The sequence below is a fragment of the Nicotiana attenuata genome, unplaced genomic scaffold, assembly GCF_001879085.1.
Source record: "Nicotiana attenuata strain UT unplaced genomic scaffold, NIATTr2, whole genome shotgun sequence".
In the NCBI taxonomy this organism is placed as follows: domain Eukaryota; kingdom Viridiplantae; phylum Streptophyta; class Magnoliopsida; order Solanales; family Solanaceae; genus Nicotiana; species Nicotiana attenuata.
In genome coordinates this window covers 34837-54354 of record NW_017676000.1, presented here as the reverse complement: position 1 = coordinate 54354, position 19518 = coordinate 34837, and the positions used below count along the sequence as shown (strand labels likewise).

The 19518-nt window shown below is 39.0% G+C and overlaps 1 protein-coding gene across 2 annotated transcripts in view; it reads left to right on the top strand.

Annotated features, from left to right (window-relative positions):
* The first annotated feature begins 9627 nt into the window (after positions 1-9627).
* The window catches only part of LOC109220660, a 12501-nt gene continuing 2610 nt past the window's right edge, over positions 9628-19518 (top strand). Inside the window, exons 1-4 of one of the 2 annotated variants that reach the window (XM_019385117.1) lie at positions 9628-9856; positions 17756-18368; positions 18540-18959; positions 19070-19315. In XM_019385117.1, coding sequence (XP_019240662.1) covers positions 9659-9856; positions 17756-18368; positions 18540-18959; positions 19070-19315 — 1477 coding nt within the window. In that variant the 5' untranslated portion in view covers positions 9628-9658. Of the gene's footprint in view, positions 9857-17755; positions 18369-18536; positions 18960-19069; positions 19316-19518 lie in introns of both variants that reach the window. The other variant, XM_019385116.1, reaches the window with a different exon arrangement.

Genomic DNA, 19518 nt, shown 5'->3' with positions numbered 1-19518 from the left:
GCTTCCCAGGTTGGGTAGGCAACAACAAGTTGGGACATGTACAAAAGAGAGTAAAACATGAAGGACCAATAAAAATCAGTAGAATAATCAGATGTTTGCAAGGAAGAGGCAAGGTTCACAAGAAAGGAACAGGAACACCAAACAGTAATATGAAGTAAAACATGTGGGTCATCGAGATTTGAGGGTTGAAAGTCAATTGGGAAATCGTGGCAAGTCAAAGCAAGTCCAGAAAGCAAGTCAGGGTGAAGTCGGAAGCGGGAGCATGGCCAACAAGAATGCCAGCAGCTAATCACCATTTTACATTAACAAATTTTTCTTTGATTGAAACAGGGGCAGAAGTTTTCTTTGTTTATTTTGTTGCAATCAGGCGCCCACCTGGAGAACAAGGGAATACATTTTAAATTTCAGCAATCAGGCGCCCACCTGAAGAACAAGGGAATACATTTTAAGTTCAGCAGTCAGGCGCCCACCTGGAGAACAAGGGAAGTACAATTCAGATTTTAGCTTTCAAATTTTTAGTAATATTTGGTAACATGATCCGCCCAGCCACCAAACTGGGGCAGAAAATTTTCTTTATTTTGTTGAAGTCAGGCGCCCACCTGGAGAGCAAGAGAATACATTTCAAGTTCAGCAATCAGGCGCCCACCTGGAGAACAAGGGAATACATTTCAAATTTTAGCAATCAGGCGCCCACCTAGAGAACAAGGGAATACATTTCAAGATTTAGCAATCAGGCGCCCACCTGGGGAACAAGGGAATACATTTCAAGATTCAGCAATCAGGCGCCCACGTGGAGAACAAGGGAATACATTTCAAATTTAAGCAATCAGGCGCCTACCTGGAAACAAGGGAATACATTTTAAGTTCAGCAGTCAGGCGCCCACCTGGAGAACAAGGGAAGTACAATTCAAATTTTAGCTTTCAAATTTTTAGTAATGTTTGGTAACATGATGCGCCCAGCCACCAAACTGGGGCAGAAAATTTTTTTTTGTTTGTCTATTTTTGAAATCAGGAGCCCGCCTGGAGAACAGAGGCATTTATTTCATGTTTTAGCAATCAGGAGCCCGCCTGGAGAACAGAGGCATTTATTTCAAGTTTTAGCAATCAGGAGCCCGCCTGGAGAACAGAGGCATTTATTTTCAAGTTTTAGCAATCAGGAGCCCTCCTGGAGAACAGAGGCATTTATTTTCAAGTTTTTAGCAATCAGGAGCCCGCCTGGAGAAAAGAGGCATTTATTTTCAAGTTTTTAGCAATCAGGAGCCCGCCTGGAGAACAGAGGCATTTATTTCAAGTTTTTAGCAATCAGGCGCCCGCCTGGAGAACAGAGGCATTTATTTTCAAGTTTTTAGCAATCAGGAGCCCGCCTGGAGAACAGAGGCATTTATTTCAAGTTTTTAGCAATCAGGCGCCCGCCTGGAGAACAGAGGCATTTATTTCAAGTTTTAGCAATCAGGAGCCCGCCTGGAGAACAGAGGCATTTATTTTCAAGTTTTTAGCAATCAGGAGCCCGCCTGGAGAACATAGGCATTTATTTCAAGTTTTAGCAATCAGGAGCCCGCCTGGAAAACAGAGGCATATATTTCAAGTTTTTAGCAATCAAAAGCCCGCCTGGAGAACAGAGGCATATATTTCAATTTTCAGCAGTCAGGAGCCCGCCTGGAGAACAGAGGCATACATTTCAATTTTCAGCAGTCAGGAACCCGCCTGAAGAACAGAGGAATCCATTCAAGTTCAGCGGTCAAGCATCACTCGGAGAAAGGGCAAAACATCTCAGATCACAATTCAAGTCAGCAACAAAGGAAGCTCGCGGCAAGAATGCGGGTCAACAATCCAAGGTGATCAACAGAATTTAGTCACAATAAAGGAAAAAAAGAGAATGGCAAGAAGTTAATCCAAATGCAGAAGTTGATGAAAGATGTGAATTGCTTAAGACATGACTGGAGTCACAAGCATAGTATGGTGTCCGGGTTTGGTCCGAAAAGTTGAGGAAGAATGAACTAGCACCTGCAACTAGCAAGCGTCAAGGTTCAAATCTAAAGTCTGCATGAAGAACCATTCAAGACTCAAGATCAAGCTTCAGAAGACTTATAGATAGGAATCTTGTAACTCATAGTTGACAGGCTTAGTTAGTCTTTTTCATGTTTTGATTATTGATGTAATAACAGGATCGCGGACCGAAACCTCGGCGGAACGGCACCTTGACCAGCTCTTCATCTCGGCATACTCCATCATCCTCACTCACCTCTGAACTACACGTGGCCTGATTCCTTTATAGCCAAGGATATGTAGGCAGCTCAGATACCAGGGCTCGGTCACATTCCCCTTTTCTCTTAGGTCTAGTCTCTCCAAATAAGGGTCGGGTCAAAAACCTGTCTAGTCGTTCTTTGTATGAAAACTCTTCGTGTTTCCAGTCAAAGGGGGGCAGCTGTAGACGTCTGATTTTTGACCCTCCCCAAAAAATTTCATATTTTAGCATGTAAATATTTAATTTAGGCCTAATAGCGCTATTTCAATTAATTTTGACGCTTTTACTTTATTTTAGTACAAGAAAAATGAAAATTACAAAAAAAATATTTTAGTTTATGCATTTTTCATAAATTCAAATAAAACAACACAAAAATAGTACCTTATTTTAATCTTTATATAATTTCGAAAACAAAAAATATATATATAGTTTCATGTCTAGTTCAATTAATTAGGATTAGCTTTGGCATTGTGTAGTATTTCTATCTTATTTTTAAAAATACAAAATAAAAAAAAGAGTCATTGTGTAGTCGAGGGACCCTTCTAGACTCTGCTTTGGGATAAAAAATAAATAAAAAAGACCCTAAGTACTTAACACAAAAAACCTAGGGACTAATGGGCAAAATACACCTAGACCTAGACTCTACCTATAAATAATACTTAAAAAATCTGAACAAAAAAAAACGATCTCTGAAGAGAAAAAAGAAGTGGAGCCGCAATTCTCAAATACAGGACCCCCCTCCTCAAAGTCATCTTCTTTGAACCNGAATACATTTCAAGTTTCAGCAATCAGGCGCCCACCTGGAGAACAAGGGAATACATTTCAAGTTTCAGCAATCAGGCGCCCACCTGGAGAACAAGGGAATACATTTCAAGATTCAGCAATCAGGCGCCCACCTGGAGAACAAGGGAAGTACAATTCAGGATTTTAGCTTTCAATTTCTAGTAATATTCGGTAACACGATGCGCCCAGTCACCAAACTGGGACAGAAAATTCTTCTTTGTTTGTCTATTTTTGTTGAAATCAGGAGCCCGCCTGGAGAACAGAGGCATTTATTTTCAAGTTTTAGCAATCAGGAACCCGCCTGGAGAACAGAGGCATTTATTTCAAGTTTTAGCAATCAGGAGCCCGCCTGGAGAACATAGGCATTTATTTCAAGTTTTAGCAATCAGGAGCCCGCTTGGAGAACAAAGGTATTTATGTCAAGTTTTAGCAATCAGGAGCCCGCCTGGAGAACAGAGGCATTTATTTCAAGTTTTAGCAATCAGGAGCCCGCCTGGAGAACAGAGGCATTTATTTCAAGTTTTAGCAATCAGGAGCCCGCCTGGAGAACAGAGGCATTTATTTTCAAGTTTTTAGCAATCAGGAGCCCGCCTGGAGAACAGAGGCATTTATTTTCAAGTTTTTAGCAATCAGGAGCCCGCCTGGAGAACAGAGGCATTTATTTCAAGTTTTAGCAATCAGGAGCCCGCCTGGAGAATAGAGGCATATATTTCAAATCTTAGCAATCAGGAGCCCGCCTGGAGAACAGAGGCATATATTTCAGATCTTAGCAATCAGGAGCTCGCCTGGAGAACGGAGGCATTTATTTCAAGTTTTAGCAATCAGGAGCCCGCCTGGAGAATAGAGGCATACATTTCAATTTTCAGCAGTCAGGAGCCCGCCTGAAGAACAGAGGAATACATTCAAGTTCAGCGGTTAGGCATCACTCAGAGAAAGGGCAAAACATCTCAGATCACAATTCAATTCAGCAACAAAGGAGTCTTGCGGAAAGAATGCGAGTCAACAGTCCGAGACGACCAGCGAAAGGTTGTCGCAATCCAAAATAATAAAAGAAGACGAGAAACAAAAGAAGGCAAAAGTGAATCCAAATGCAGAAGTAGAGAAAAATGTAAATTGCTTGAGACATGATTGGAGTCACAAGCTTGGTGTGGTGTCCGGGATTGGTCCGAAAAGCTGAGGAAGAATGAATTAGCACCTGCAACTAGCAAGCATCAAGGTTCAGATCCAAAGTTTGCATGAAGAACCATTCAAGACTCAAGATCAAGCTTCAGAAGACTTATAGATAGGAATCTTGTAACTTGTAGTTGACAGGCTTATCTAGTCTTTTTCATGTTTTGAGTTTTAATAACAGGACATCGGACCGGAACCTCGGCGGAACGGCACCTCGACTGGCTCTCCACCTCGGCATACTCCATCATCTCACTCACCTCTGAACTACACGTGGCCTGATTCCTTTATAGCCAAGGATATGTAGGCAGCTCAGATACCAGGGCTCGGTCACATTCTCCTTTTCTTTCAGTCTCGATCCCTCCAAATAAGGGTCGGGTCAAAAAACCTGTCTAGTCGTTCTTTGTCTGAAAACTCTTCGCGTTTTCAGTCAAAGAGGGGCAGCTGTAGACATGTGATTTTTGACCCTCCCCAAGATTTTTCATATTTTAGCATGTAAATATTTAATTTAGGCCTAATAGCGCTATTTCAATTAATTTTGACGCTTTTACTTTATTTTATTACAAGAAAAATGAAAATTACAAAAAAAAATATTTTAGTTTATGTATTTTCCATAAATTTTTAAAAAAAGTACAAAAATAGTACCTTATTTTTATCTTTATATAATTTCGAAAAACACAAAAATAGTTTCATGTTTAGTTTAATTAATTAGGATTAGTTTCGCATTGTGTAGTATTTTTATCTTATTTTAAAAGGAGTCAATTAAGGTATTGGATCACAATTTTAAGAGTTTTAGAGCCCAATTCTAGGTCCAATTCGGATTAGTCCATTAAGCCTAGGGACCCTTCTAGACTCTTCTTTAGGATTAAAAAAATAAATAAAGACCCTAAGGACTTAACACAAAAAAATTAGAGACTAATGGGCAAAATACACAAAAATACACCTAAACCTAGACTCTACATATAGAGTAATGCCTAAAATCTAAAGGGGAGGGCAAAAATTTCTGAAGGTAAGCGCAGCTTTTCACAAGAAATTCGTATCAACCCCATTAGTCATCTTCTTCAGCAACATAAACCAAAACAAAAGACCCTCTCCCCGGCATCATCTCCTTCAGCCATAAACCTCCATTTCACGCCCCCTGAACTCCATTGAAGCAGCCAAACAGAGCTCCAAAATGAGCTGATAACTCCCCGTAAAACTAGCATTTAAGTCACTTCGAAGAAGCCTCGAAAAACAGTCCGAAATCCGGCCAGAAATCAAAAAAAAGGAGTGTCTCGTTCTCGCCCAGACTCGCCGGAAACGCGCCTGGTTCATCTCGTTATTTTTCGTTCAAATTCCGGCAGAATCCGGTTGGTCTTCCGGCGAAGTTCCTGTTCCTCCGGCGAGGTTTTCAGTTGGTCGAGGTCAACGTCCGTAAATCTGAGATGGAGTTCCATCGAAGGGTCATTTGTTGATTCGAGTTACGGCTGGGATTTCTGTCGCTGCTCTTGGTTTAATTGTGGAGTAGCAGCAATCTTAAGGTTTAGATCCAATCAATACAAGGTCTATTTTTACACCATTTCTTAATGTGCTGCTTGGTTTCTTTGTTTTTTAGTCATGTGAATATTCTATTTTTTTAAATGTGATGATTGTTGGTTCCTTGTCTTTTATAAGCTTCACATTGAATCAGTAGATTTAATTGCTTCAACTTGTACGGAAGATATTTGTTTCATGGATGAAAAAGCAATTCTTGTTGAAAATGGATTAGATTGGGTGAGGCCGTAAAATACTTCAGCCGTAGGAATTTTACTGTTTTGATTGGGTGTAAAACATCTTTAGTCTTAAGTAATTTAGAACATAAAATTGAGGTGTGCCATACAATCGCTTAGTCAGTGGCCCTCGTTTTAATTAGCTTTAACTCAACCTTAGAATCCGAGGCGTGCCATTTAGCAAAAATTCCATGGCCCTCGCAAAGCTAAAATGCATAGTTTCTTCAGGCGCGTATTTTAATAATCTACTTTCCTAAACTCGGGTTTACATTTATGTGACTCAAATCCAAATCTCAACGAAGTCGAAATGTGTCAAAAATCGCGGGTGCATTTATGTGACGCGGTTCGAGACGTGTTTTCACGACGTTGCAATTCTCTTAAAATAATAATAATAAAAGCGGTTCAAAGTTAAAAAGCATAAGCTAAAACATGTTTTGAAATCAAATAAATAAGCCAAATATGACAGTTGAGCGACCGTGCTAGAACCACGGAACCCGGGAATGCCTAACATCTTCTCCCGGGTTAACAGAATTCCTTACTCGGATTTCTGGTTCGCGGACTGTTAACAGAGTCATAATTTCCTCGGTTCGGGATTCAACCGGTGACTTGGGACACCATTAATCTCCCAAGTGGCGATTCTGAAATCTTAATAATAAATCCCGTTCCGATTGTCCTTTAAGTGGAAAAACTCCTTTACACCCTTGTGGGTGTAGTAAGGTAAAAAAAGGAGGTGTGACAATAGGTTAAGTGGGTTTCTCTCCAGATTTCCAATTTTACCCCTAAATAACTCTTTTCCGGACCGGCCTCGCGCGAGCTCGCGCGTCACTTCGCGCGTAACTTCGTGCATCATTCTGCCTCAGCCCTTAACGCGCGCGAACTACTGCGTTAACTCGCGCGTCTGCTCGCGCATCTGGGCCATGATTTCTTCCATTCTTTGTCTCGTTCTTGCGCGCACTCAGCTCCGAGGGGTCGTTCTTGCTCATAAATCATTCCAATAGCCTCTTGAAAGTATCATATAAGCTCCTCATCCTGTAATATATACAAATCACAATTAGAGCCTATTTTTCATCAATTAACCATATTATTACATTGGAATATAATCAAGGGAAGCATAAACAATAGCTGAATCACCTAGATTTTGCCTATTATCAATGCTCAATCTGAGGATGGTTTAGTAATATTTAGAATGATTTCTACATTAAAGGTTCGGGAAGAGAAGGATCTGAGCTTACAAGATCATATAATCACCCAGCTCCACAGGCCTGACGTCGCCAGCTTAAAGCCAACCCTGTCCTGGCTTTTGCCTTGCAAAGCCAGCCTAAAACCAGCCCCAACCTGGCTTTTGCCTTGCAAAGTCTGCCTAAAGCCAACCCCAGCCTGGCTTTTACCTTGCAAAGCCTGCCTAAAGCCAGCTTCAAGACAGGTGTAGCCAGGCTCTTTTACATGATAATATTGGTGATCGACCACATGATTTATACTTGGATAGAGTCAGTGACTGCCTATGGAGATCATATTGTAGCAACACTAATGATTGGAAGACTATGCTGGCTTCAATTTTGTGGTGGAGATGTTTGAAATTCATTTTAGCCTATGGACTGCATACCCTGGCGCCTGGTGAGAGCTTGATAGGTGTTGCTTGGTATTTGCCACTAGCAATTGGATTCACATACACTGACAGGAGAAGGAATTATTCAACGGACAATATTGTAATAGCCAGTTCATTAGACTTTAGCTTTTCTATCTTTTTAGTAGCTAGTAGCTTCATGCAACTTCTATTTTGGTTTGGACATCTTGTAAGCTTTGGACCCATTTTGGGATTTTATTTATATATTAGCCACTAGGTAGCCTGCCTAGTGGTATATTTGCTAAAAAAAAAAAAACTAAAGTCGATAATGTTGACTAACACTTCTTCGATCTTCTTTATTTTTAATTATTCAATTATAATTGATTATAAAATTAAAATCAATTAAACTAGAGAAAGATTTTTGTGAAAAAATATGTTTTAATCCTCTAGGTATGTGTAATAATATGTCCATTACCCTTTAGTCAAACACTCATTTTATTAAATTTATGTACCAAAATATACACATTTTAATTAACGCCATGATTATGCATAAATTATTTTAATATTCATAATTGTTATAAAATTTTACTCAATATCAAATTCTAAAAATATTTTAAAATAATAATTAACAATTGCATATCAAATATGTATAATTTAATAATATTTTTATAATTTTTATAGTTTTATATGTATTGATGAGGTACACGCACTATAGAACTGGTTCAAGCAAAGACAGTGGGAACAAGAAGAAGAAACCAATAAAGGAATAAAAATAGACCTAATTAAAAAAAAAAAAAATACCTTCAGGTGGATTGTATATTCATTGTTTTAGTTTTTCTAGGAATAATAAAAGACCACTTTTAGGACTGAGCTCTAATCTCATTAGTTAACAATGTTAGACAATTGAATAGTTACGCCCTACGGTTGACAAATGATCTGGCCGGGTCGGATATGGGACGAATCAAATTCAATTCGATTCATATTTAATACAGATAAAAATAAGTTAATGGACCATATTATTCATGGTTTTTTGAAAGGAAATTACCAGCTATGTCCATTTATAGGTAGCTCATTACGAAATTGGCCAATTGATAAAATATTATTAATATTAGCCAAATTAGCCAATTAGCTATTTGTAGCAAAACAATATCAAATGTTTACTTTGTTTTGAGTGGGTGTTATTAGAATAGATTGGGCACAACTTAAGGAGCTTGAATATCAGTTTTGGGATGATTTGGTGAAGCTTTGAGGTGGTTTGAATTGAAAATTCCGTAAAAACTGAACATGAAAAATATGATATGTGTATCATTTATGTATCACATATGTATCATATTTGTGTCTATTGTGTATCACATGTATATCCATGTATACCTGTGTGTGAGATACATGCGTGATACATGTTTGATACATGTGTCGCAGAAGACTTTTTTGAACTTGATTTAATTACGAATTTTGATACAAAACCAATCCAAATAACCTCCAATCCTCCTCAAATTTTGTATATTGACTTATCTATATATTTTCAATGAATTTCAACTATACCCATTGAAAAAGTTCCTTTTTTATTTAGATTTTTGGAATATTGTATATATTTTTTGCATTTCATCACCTTATTTGCTACCTCATCCATAAAATTTCCTTTCGGTCTTGTATCTAATGTTGCTAATCACGCTTAAAAATATGTAAGGTGATTTTTGCATGTGATTCTTTGAGAGAAAGAACCCTATTATTTGGTTTTTCAATTTTTGTTGGCTAGTTTTGGTAAGTCTATGATTAGTGGCTAGAGGTTGGTAAGTTGAGATTTATTTGGGACATTCGTGTAAGTTTCCCTTTTTTGAATATTGATTACTTTTTGAGAGAATTTATAGTCTCCCAATTTCCAAACTTGAGAAACCTCAATTTGAGACTTTACAAATATAAAAATTAAACTAATTAATGTGTTTTTCTTTTAGAGGGTGTTTGGCTAAGCTTATAAGCTGGTCAAACTAGCTTATAAGCACTTTTCGGCTTATAAATCAGTTTCAGCACTTAAAGTGCTTTTCAGCACCTAATGCTTATCAGCTACTTCAAATCAGCTAATCCAAGCGGGCTCTTAATCATTTTGCCGCCCCTAATTACGCCAAAGGAGCTACTGACGGAACTGATTATTAAATGTTTAATAATGCTGTGGGCAGAAGAGGGGATATTCCGTTCCAATTATTTTTTAAAGCTTCGCGTTGCTACGCCACAGGCCAACAAGAAGAAGAGTTGGTGGCGGAGATGGTAAAGAGACGGCGACAAGCGGTGAATGAGGCGGAGATAACCCCTCAGTTCTTCAAGATTATTCTCTTTCCTCATGCCTCTAAATTAGTATGTTCTCTCTGCAATTGAGTTTATAATTTCCTTTTTCTGTTTCTATTTGTTTGGTTTCTGTTCCCTTCACTTTTTGATTTAGTAATGATTTCTCTTTATAACTTTGTGAATTTTTTTTTTTAGTTTTTAAATTTCCCCTTTTGGTTTGTAAAAATCGTTTCTTGTCACAAATAGGAGCATCCAGTTTGAGTATGACGTTGATATTAATGTTGATGATTTGCGCTTAGTCCTAGTCAACATCTTGTATGTGGATGGATGATGCTATTTTTGAGGATTCCATTTCCATTTAAGTTCCAATATTAAATTTGGACCAACACATTGTTGTATTACTGGAATGTCTCTATAAATGACACCAAACTAAGGGAGTGAAAATTTTAACTTAAAATGACATAAGAGGGAGATGTAGTAGGGAGCTCTCTTTGATTATATTATGAGTTTTTTATGTCAAACTAGGGAAGTTAAGACAAACCCATTTCTTGTTTCGAATGGTAAAGCTAAATAATTAGCCAACTTTTGATATCCCATCAGAAGCAAAGTTTTGATGGACTTAAATGATCAACTGTCAAAAATACAAGATTGAAATATTTCTACTCGTAGAGTTAATCTGACACTTTGCAACACATAATTTACTTCAGTATATCTTTTCATATTACTACAGTACAAAATACCCTTGTGGTCCGGCCCTTTCCCGGACCCCGCGCATAGCGGGAGCTTAGTGCACCGGGCTGCCCTTTATATCTTTTCATATTACTCATCTTTGCTTTTAAGTAATGTAACTGTGCGCAAATTATTGTACTATTTACTAATAGTATAATAAGTTTTGAGAGAGCTTGTTTCCAGGATTTTCAAGATGCAAATGAGATTGAACTGAGGAAGTGTAAATAATAGTCTTGATGACAAAAATCCAAATTCAACCTTAATCTGTGCCCCATCTGAAAGAACAATCTAATCAGTCACTTTGATGCTGCAACATTTAGAAGGAAGTCATGTAATGTATCTGTGCGAAAGCACGGGAGAAAATATATTATTGATGTATATACATATGTTACAATGAGCCCTATATATATACACACATAACATGTCCTACTCCTAATATATATTGGATTAGGGTTATTTATTTACTCCTATTTACATGACTATTCTAACACTCCCCCTCAAGCTGGTGCATATAAATCATATGTACCAAGCTTGTTACATATGTAGTTAATACGAGGACCAGTGAGGGACTTGGTGAAAATATCTGCAAGCTGATCATTCGACTTCACAAACTTTGTAGCAATATCTCCCGAGAGTATCTTTTTCTCTAACAAAGTGACAGTCAATCTCAATGTGTTTAGTTCTATCATGGAACACTGGATTTGACGCAATATGAAGAGCAGCTTGATTATCACACACAAGTCCCATCTGACTAATCTCACCAAATTTCAATGGTGAGATTAGTTATGTAGTATCCTGTGGCGATCTATTGATTCCAAGTTGATGCCCTTGTTCCGTCCATTCCAGACATGTTATTTAGTTTGGGAAAAGGCTCGTAATCTATACACTAATGACATATCTCGTTTCTATGATGTAATATCGCGAATGACAAGCTTGAAGAAACAGGAATTAGATATGTCTACTTACTTGGGACAAGTTCAGGCAGTCATGGAAGAATTTGAGACGTTGATGCCAGTTTCTGCTAGTATTGAAAAACAACAAGAGCAACGACAGAAGATGTTTCTAGTTCTTACACTCGCTGGACTCCCTAATGACCTTGATTCAGTACGTGACCAGATTTTGGCTAGTCCAACCGTCCCCTCAGTTGATGAATTATTCTCTCGATTACTTCGCCTTGCTGCAGCACCTAGTCACCCAGTGAGCTCATCACAGACACTTGACTCATCTGTCCTCGTATCCCAATCAGTGGACAATCGGACATCTCATACTATGGAAAATAGACGAGGAGGAGGTCGTTTTGGAAGATCTAGACCCAAGTGCTCCTATTGTCATAAACTTGGACACACTCGTGATGTATGCTATTCTTTACATGGCCGCCCAACCAAAAATGCTTATGTTGCTCAGACTGAGACTACAGGTAACCAGGGATTTTCTTTATCTGAAGGGGAGTATAATGAGTTCCTTCAGTATCGAGCAAGTAAGCAGACATCTCCACAAGTAGCTTCTGTTGCTCAGACTAATACTTCTGTTGCTGGTAATTCTTTTGCTTGTGTTTCCCAGTCTAGTCCTCCTGGACAATGGGTTGTGGACTCAGCCGCTTCTGATCATATCTCTGGTAATAAATCACTTTTGTCAAATATTGCGTATTCACAGTCTCTTCCCACTGTTACTTTAGCCAATGGGTCTCAAACCAAAGCAAAAGGAGTTGGACAAGCGAATCCCCTACCCTCTGTCACTCTAGATTCCGTTCTCTATGTCCCTGGCTGTCCTTTTAATCTTGCATCTGTTAGTCGTTTGACTCGTGCCCTCCATTGTGGTATATATTTTATTGATGATTCTTTTATTATGCAGGACCGCAGTACAGGGCAGACGATTGGAACAGGACTTGAATCAGAAGGGCTTTACTACCTTAACTCCCTAAAATCCTCCAAGGCATGTCTAGTTACAGATCCTCCGGACCTAATTCACAAACGTTTAGGACATCCAAGCTTATCCAAGCTTCAGAAGATGGTGCCTGGTTTGTCTAGTTTATCCACATTAGAGTGTGAGTCATGTCAGCTCGGGAAACATACCCGAGCCTCCTATCCTCGTAGTATTGAGAGTCACGTAGAGTCTATTTTTTCTTTAGTTCACTCTGATATATGGGGTCCTAGTAGAGTCAGTTCAACCTTGGGATTTCGTTATTTTGTTAGTTTTATTGATGATCATTCAAGATGTACTTGGATTTTCTTAATGAAAGATCGTTCTGAGTTGTTTTCTATATTCCAGAATTTTTGTGCTGAAATTAAAAATCAATTTGGTGTTTCCATTCGCACTTTTCGCAGTGATAATGCCTTAGAATATTTATCCTCTCAATTTCAGCAGTTTATGACTTCTCAAGGAATTATTCATCAGACCTCTTGTCCTTATACCCCTCAGCAAAATGGGGTTGCAGAGAGAAAGAATAGGCACATCATTGAGACTGCTCGCACACTTCTCATTGAATCTCATGTTCCGCTGCGTTTTTGGGGCGATGCAGTTCTCACAGCTTGTTATTTAGTTAATCGGATGCCTTCCTCTCCCATCCAGAATCAGATACCGTATGCAGTATTGTGTCCCCAATCACCCGTATACTCTGTTCCCCCTCGTGTTTTTGGGAGCACTTGTTTCGTTCATAACCTAGCCCCTGGGAAAGATAAGTTAGCTCCTCGTGCTCTCAAGTGTGTCTTCCTTGGTTATTCTCGTGTTCAGAAGGGCTATCGTTGTTACTCACTTGATCTTCGTAGGTACTTTATGTCCTCTGACGTCACATTTTTTGAGTCTAAACCTTTCTTTACCTCTTCTGACCTTTCTGACCCCCTTGATATATCTGAGGTCTTACCTATACCGACCTTTAAGGAGTCTACTATAGCTCCTCCTTCACCTTCCGCCACAGAAGTCTTACCCGAGTCTCCTATAGCTCCTCCTTCACCTTCCGCTATAGAAGTCTTATCCATTCCAGCCGTTGAGGAGTCTAGTGTGGCTCCTCCTAGACTCCCTGCCACAGGAACACCACTTTTGACATATCATCGTCGTCCGCGCCCAGCATCAGGTCCAGCTGATTCACGTCCTGCACCTGACCCTGCTAATACTGCGGACTTGTCTCCTCTTAATCAACCGATTGCACTTCGGAAAGGTATACGGGCCACCCTTAATCCTAATCCCCATTATGTCGGTTTGAGTTATCATCGTTTGTCATCACCCTATTATGCTTTTCTATCTTCTTTGTCCTCTGTTTCCATCCCTAAGTCTACAGGTGAAGCATTGTCTCATCCAGGATGGCGACAGGCTATGATTGACGAGATGTCTGCTTTACATACGAGTGGTACTTGGGAGCTCGTCCCTCTTCCTTCAGGTAAATCTACTGTTGGTTGTCGTTGGGTGTATGCAGTCAAGGTTGGTCCGGATGGTAAGGTTGATCGTCTTAAGGCTCGTCTTGTTGCCAAAGGATATACTCAGATATTTGGGCTCGATTACAGTGATACCTTCTCTCCTGTGGCTAAGATAGCATCAGTCCGCCTTTTTCTATCCATGGCTGCTGTTCGCCATTGGCCCCTCTATCAGCTGGACATTAAGAATGCTTTTTTACACGGTGACCTTGAGGATGAAGTTTATATGGAGCAACCACCTGGGTTTGTTGCTCAGGGGGAGTCTCGTGGCCTTGTATGTCGCTTGCGTCGGTCACTTTATGGTCTAAAGCAGTCTCCTCGAGCCTGGTTTGGTAAGTTCAGCACAGTTATTCGAGAATTTGGCATGATTCAGAGTGAAGCTGATCACTCTGTATTCTATCGGCATTCTGCCTCGAGTCTCTGTATTTATCTGGTGGTCTATGTTGACGACATTGTTATTACCGGCAATGACCAGGATGGTATTACTAAATTGAAGCAACATCTCTTTCAACACTTTCAGACTAAGGATCTGGGCAAACTAAAGTATTTTCTGGGTATTGAGGTCGCTCAGTCTAGCTCAGGTATTGTGATCTCACAATGAAAGTATGCCTTAGATATTCTTGAGGAGACAGGAATGACAGGTTGTAGACCTGTTGACACCCCGATGGATCCGAATTCTAAACTTCTGCCAGGACAGGGGGAGCCTCTTAGCGATCCTACACGATATAGACGGTTGGTTGGTAAATTAAATTACCTTACAGTGACAAGACCTGACATTTCCTTTTCTGTGAGTGTTGTGAGTCAGTTTATGGATTCTCCGTGTGATAGTCATTGGGATGCAGTTGTTCGCATTCTTCGGTATATAAAATCAGCTCCAGGCAAAGGTTTATTGTTTGAGGGTCGAGGCCATGAGCAGATCGTTGGATACTCAGATGCTGATTGGGCAGGATCACCTTCTGATAGACGTTCTACGTCTGGATATTGTGTCTTAGTAGGAGGAAATTTGGTGTCCTGGAAGAGCAAGAAACAGAATGTGGTTGCTCGGTCTAGTGCAGAAGCAGAATATCGAGCAATGGCTATGGCGACATGTGAGCTAATTTGGATCAAACAGTTGCTCAAGGAGTTGAAATTTGGTGAGATTAGTCAGATGGGACTTGTGTGTGATAATCAAGCTGCTCTTCATATTGCGTCAAATCCAGTGTTCCATGAGAGAACTAAACACATTGAGATTGACTGTCACTTTGTTAGAGAAAAGATACTCTCGGGAGATATTGCTACAAAGTTTGTGAAGTCGAATGATCAGCTTGCAGATATTTTCACCAAGTCCCTCACTGGTCCTCGTATTAACTACATATGTAACAAGCTTGGTACATATGATTTATATGCACCAGCTTGAGGGGGAGTGTTAGAATAGTCATGTAAATAGGAGTAAATAAATAACCCTAATCCAATATATATTAGGAGTAGGACATGTTATGTGTGTATATATATATACATATGTTACAATGAGCCCTATATATATACACACATAACATGTCCTACTCCTAATATATATTGGATTAGGGTTATTTATTTACTCCTATTTACATGACTATTCTAACAGTATCTTTGGTCTTTCAACTAGGTCTTTAAATGTGCACGAGTGGGTGTACGGTGTGCCAAATCTTTTAGCATAATCCATAAAAGAGTTGTAAGGGGAGCCTTGGCGTGACTGGTAAAGTTGCCTCCATGTGACCAGGAGGTCACGGGTTCGAGCCATGGAAACATCCTCTTGCAGAAATGCAGGGTAAGGCTGCGTACAACAGACTCTTGTGGTCCGGCCTTTCCTCGGACCCCGCGCATAGCGGGAGTTTAGTGCACCGGGCTGTCCTTTTAATCCATAAAAGAGTTATGTTCTCTGTGTCCAATCAAATGGGGTTAGATACAAGAGGGTTCTTGAGGGAATGGGAAGCTTGAGGATCACAAGGTTTTTGGCAAACCTTAATGTAAATATAAACCAGTCTCAACTAAGTAATGTATTGTATCGTATTGTTACTTTAAATACAATGTTTGTTTTGATTGTTACTTTAAATTTTATTGTATCATCATATCGTTAAATACGTCGTTACGTAATGATGAAAAATGTCACTTTACATAACGACCGATTTGGTGTGGTCGTATCTTTACCTTGTCTTTTTCTCTTATCTTGTCCTTTATTATTACTCCCTCCGTTTCAATTTATGCGAACCTGTTTGACTGGACACGAAGTTTAAGAAAAAATGAGGACTTTTGGAATTTGTGGTCCTAAACAAGTTAAAAAAGAGCTCAGGGTATTTGTGTGGTTATAAAAGCTTCTCATTAAGGGTACAGTTGTAAGTTTAAGCTAAAAAAAATTTCAAATTTAGAAAGGGGTCATTTTTTTTGGAACGGACCAAAAAGGAAATAGGTTCACATAAACTGGAACGGATGGAGTATTAAATAATCCTTTCTTCTACCTTTTATATTATAATTCTACTTTGTACCATAAATTTTCTTTGTAATACCGCAAGTTTATCCTTTATATTACTGATACGTGGCATCGTGAAACAACGGCAATGGTACAATTTATCCAAATATTGTATTCATCAAATGATACAGTACACTATAATACAATACAATACGATACATTATAAAACGATATGTAACAACAATCCAAACAAGTTGGTCTGCTTCTTGATCATTCATATCTCACTCGTTCAGTGCGTTTATTGTTTAGATCTTAATCTTAATCATTCAGATCTTAGCCATAGTCTGTTTGTTTTTTAATTTTACAACCACTTAATGGGTTTGAACTATAACATCGTCTTAATATCATTAAGATGCTATACATTCAAGAATTTATGTAAAAACATTTCACTATTATTCCTACACTTTCACCATTAACCACCACCTCCATTGCTATTGGCGTCCTCCACATCGTAGACTACGACCACCCACTATCCACTATTCATTACCACCATCCTCAGCCATAACTACCACGTTATCAAGCACGAATGTTGGTCATTACTACCATTAGCCATCATTTACAACCATCACCGATAACTACAATTACTACAACAATCACTAATCACCACTGTCAACCACCGCTATATATCACTTATCACCATTATCAGTCACCACCACCATCAACCACCACAGTTAACTACTACTGTCATCCACCGTCTACTGCCCATAATCACCACCATCAACCAATACCACTACCATACATTACCCAGTCGGCACCCACAACCATTACTATTAGTCATCACCACCACCAACCACCATATAATATTTTAATAGCATTTTATTAATATTGTATTAGATTAACTAGTACTATTTGATTTGAATTTATACTTATTAATTTCTAAATAAAAATAAGTTTTATACATTCAGCGGTAGAGAAAACAAACAATCTTAATTATTCAGTATTCAGATCTTAATACAACATCTTAATATTCAGATGTGTATCCAGATTCAGGCGTTTTAATCTTAATACACATTAATATTTAGATATTTATTCAAATTTAGATGTCTTAATCTTAAAAAAAACAAATGATGAAATCTTCTGCCTTGTGGAGCTTGATTGACCGATCTAAGACCTGAGCTTAACTAATCACTTCAGTACTTGTTGTTTGTCTGTACATGATTTTCCTACTTAGTATCTAGCTATTGCTTTTTCTTTCTCCTTTTTCCGGTGGCAATATGTGATTGAAAACTTGATTACAGTCTCTTCAGCTACCTGACACCAGATATTGGTCTTAAAGTTCTCTTCTCTTTCCTTTTGGTTTCTTCTCTCTTTTTTTGTTCATTTCTTTCCGATTTTGGTATCATACAGCACATCCCAGATGAATTTGTAATGAAGTATGGGGCCAACATGCGAGATCTTGTGTCCCTTGAGGTCCCAAGTGGTGCGATATGGAAAGTAAAATTGCAAAACTCTAATGGCATGGCATGGCTGAAGGAGGGTTGGGACCAGTTCAAGGAGTACTATTCAATTGGTTGTGGTTACTTTTTACTCTTCCAATATAATGGAAACTCTCATTTCTCTGTCTCCATATTTGATTTAAGTGCTTCCGAGATTGAATATCCTTCTGGCCCAAGTGAAGATATGACACCAGAGAATTTTGTAAAGATAGTGGGTGATGCTAGTCATAGAAAGAAGGAACGTGGGCCTGAGACAAACAATAATGCATGTGATGACATCGTGGACGGTTTTCTGAGAATGAAGACTGCAAAAGTTACAAAAGTAGCAGATCATTCATATTCAAGAAGACAAAAGTCTGGTGTTCCAGAATGGCAGGATCCTATCAGGATGAACCTTGAGAAACCAGACGTGGAGGAGGATTTGTATTGTGCAACAGATAAAGTAAAAAGGAAGGAGATTAAGAAGAAACTTGAAAAACAAAACATGGAGAAGAATTTGTACCATGCAGCAGATAAAGGAAAAGGTATATTGATTAAATGTTTGTACCTTTTTACATGGATTCTTCTTGTTAATAACATGAGAATCTTCGCTTGTGGTACACATTCTGGTTGAATTATGCTGGTGCCAATAACATTCTCCTTTCTCTCTCTTTGTGTCCTCCTGCTCCCCCTTCCCTGGTCGCTTTTTTTAGCAGAGCACTGCAAAGAAGTACTAGATCCCCCAGCCTCTAAGATGACAAATACTAGCAGATGCAATAAAAGGAAATATTCTACGAGTTTGGAAGCACCACATTGTAGGCATCCTCTACGAAGTAAAAGTAAACCGATGGAAGAGGTGAAGCTTGACCAATCAAAAACAAAAGGGACTATGAACTGTGTAAAACCAAAGAACACAGTAGTTGCAGATTCTTCACATTCTGGAAGACAAAAAACTGCCGCTCCAATATCCTGTCCAGAAACAATAGAGCCTAAGAAGGTAAAGCTTGAAAAAGTGAACTCGGAAGAGGATTTTCATTGTGCAGCACCAAAAGCAAGAAGGGGGGAGACTAACATGGAGAAACTTGAAAAGCAAGATGTGCAACAGAATGTGTATGCTGAAGCATATAAATTTAAAGGTATTTGGCTTTAATATTTGAGGCTACTCTCATTGATGCTGGTGGTCAGAAATAGGAAAATTTTCCTTTGTGAGTCTCATTACGTCCCACCCACCAAATCTTTTTGGCAGAGCACAGCAATGAAGTACCAGTAGTGGATCCCTCAGCATCTAAGATGGCAACCGCTAATCAACAAAGTGAAAAGAAAACTACTACCAATTTGGATGCGTCATGTTGTAGGTATCCACTGCGACGTAAGCAACTGAAAGAGGTAAACCTTGAAAAACGAGACACGGAAGAGGACTTGTTTTGTGCAGTACAAAAAGCAAAAAAGAAAGAGACTAACAGAGTGAAGCTTGACAAAGGAGATGCTGAAGGTATTTGGTTTTAATATTTGTGCTTACTCTCATTAATGCTGCTGGTTCAGTAACGAGACAATTTTTCCTCTGAGAGACTCATTACGTGGAATTGTGTTATGACGGATGACATTCTTCTTCCTTTCACCTCTGAGAGACTCATTACGTGGAATTGTGTTATGACGGATGACATTCTTCTTCCTTTCTCCTCCTTTCCTCTTACC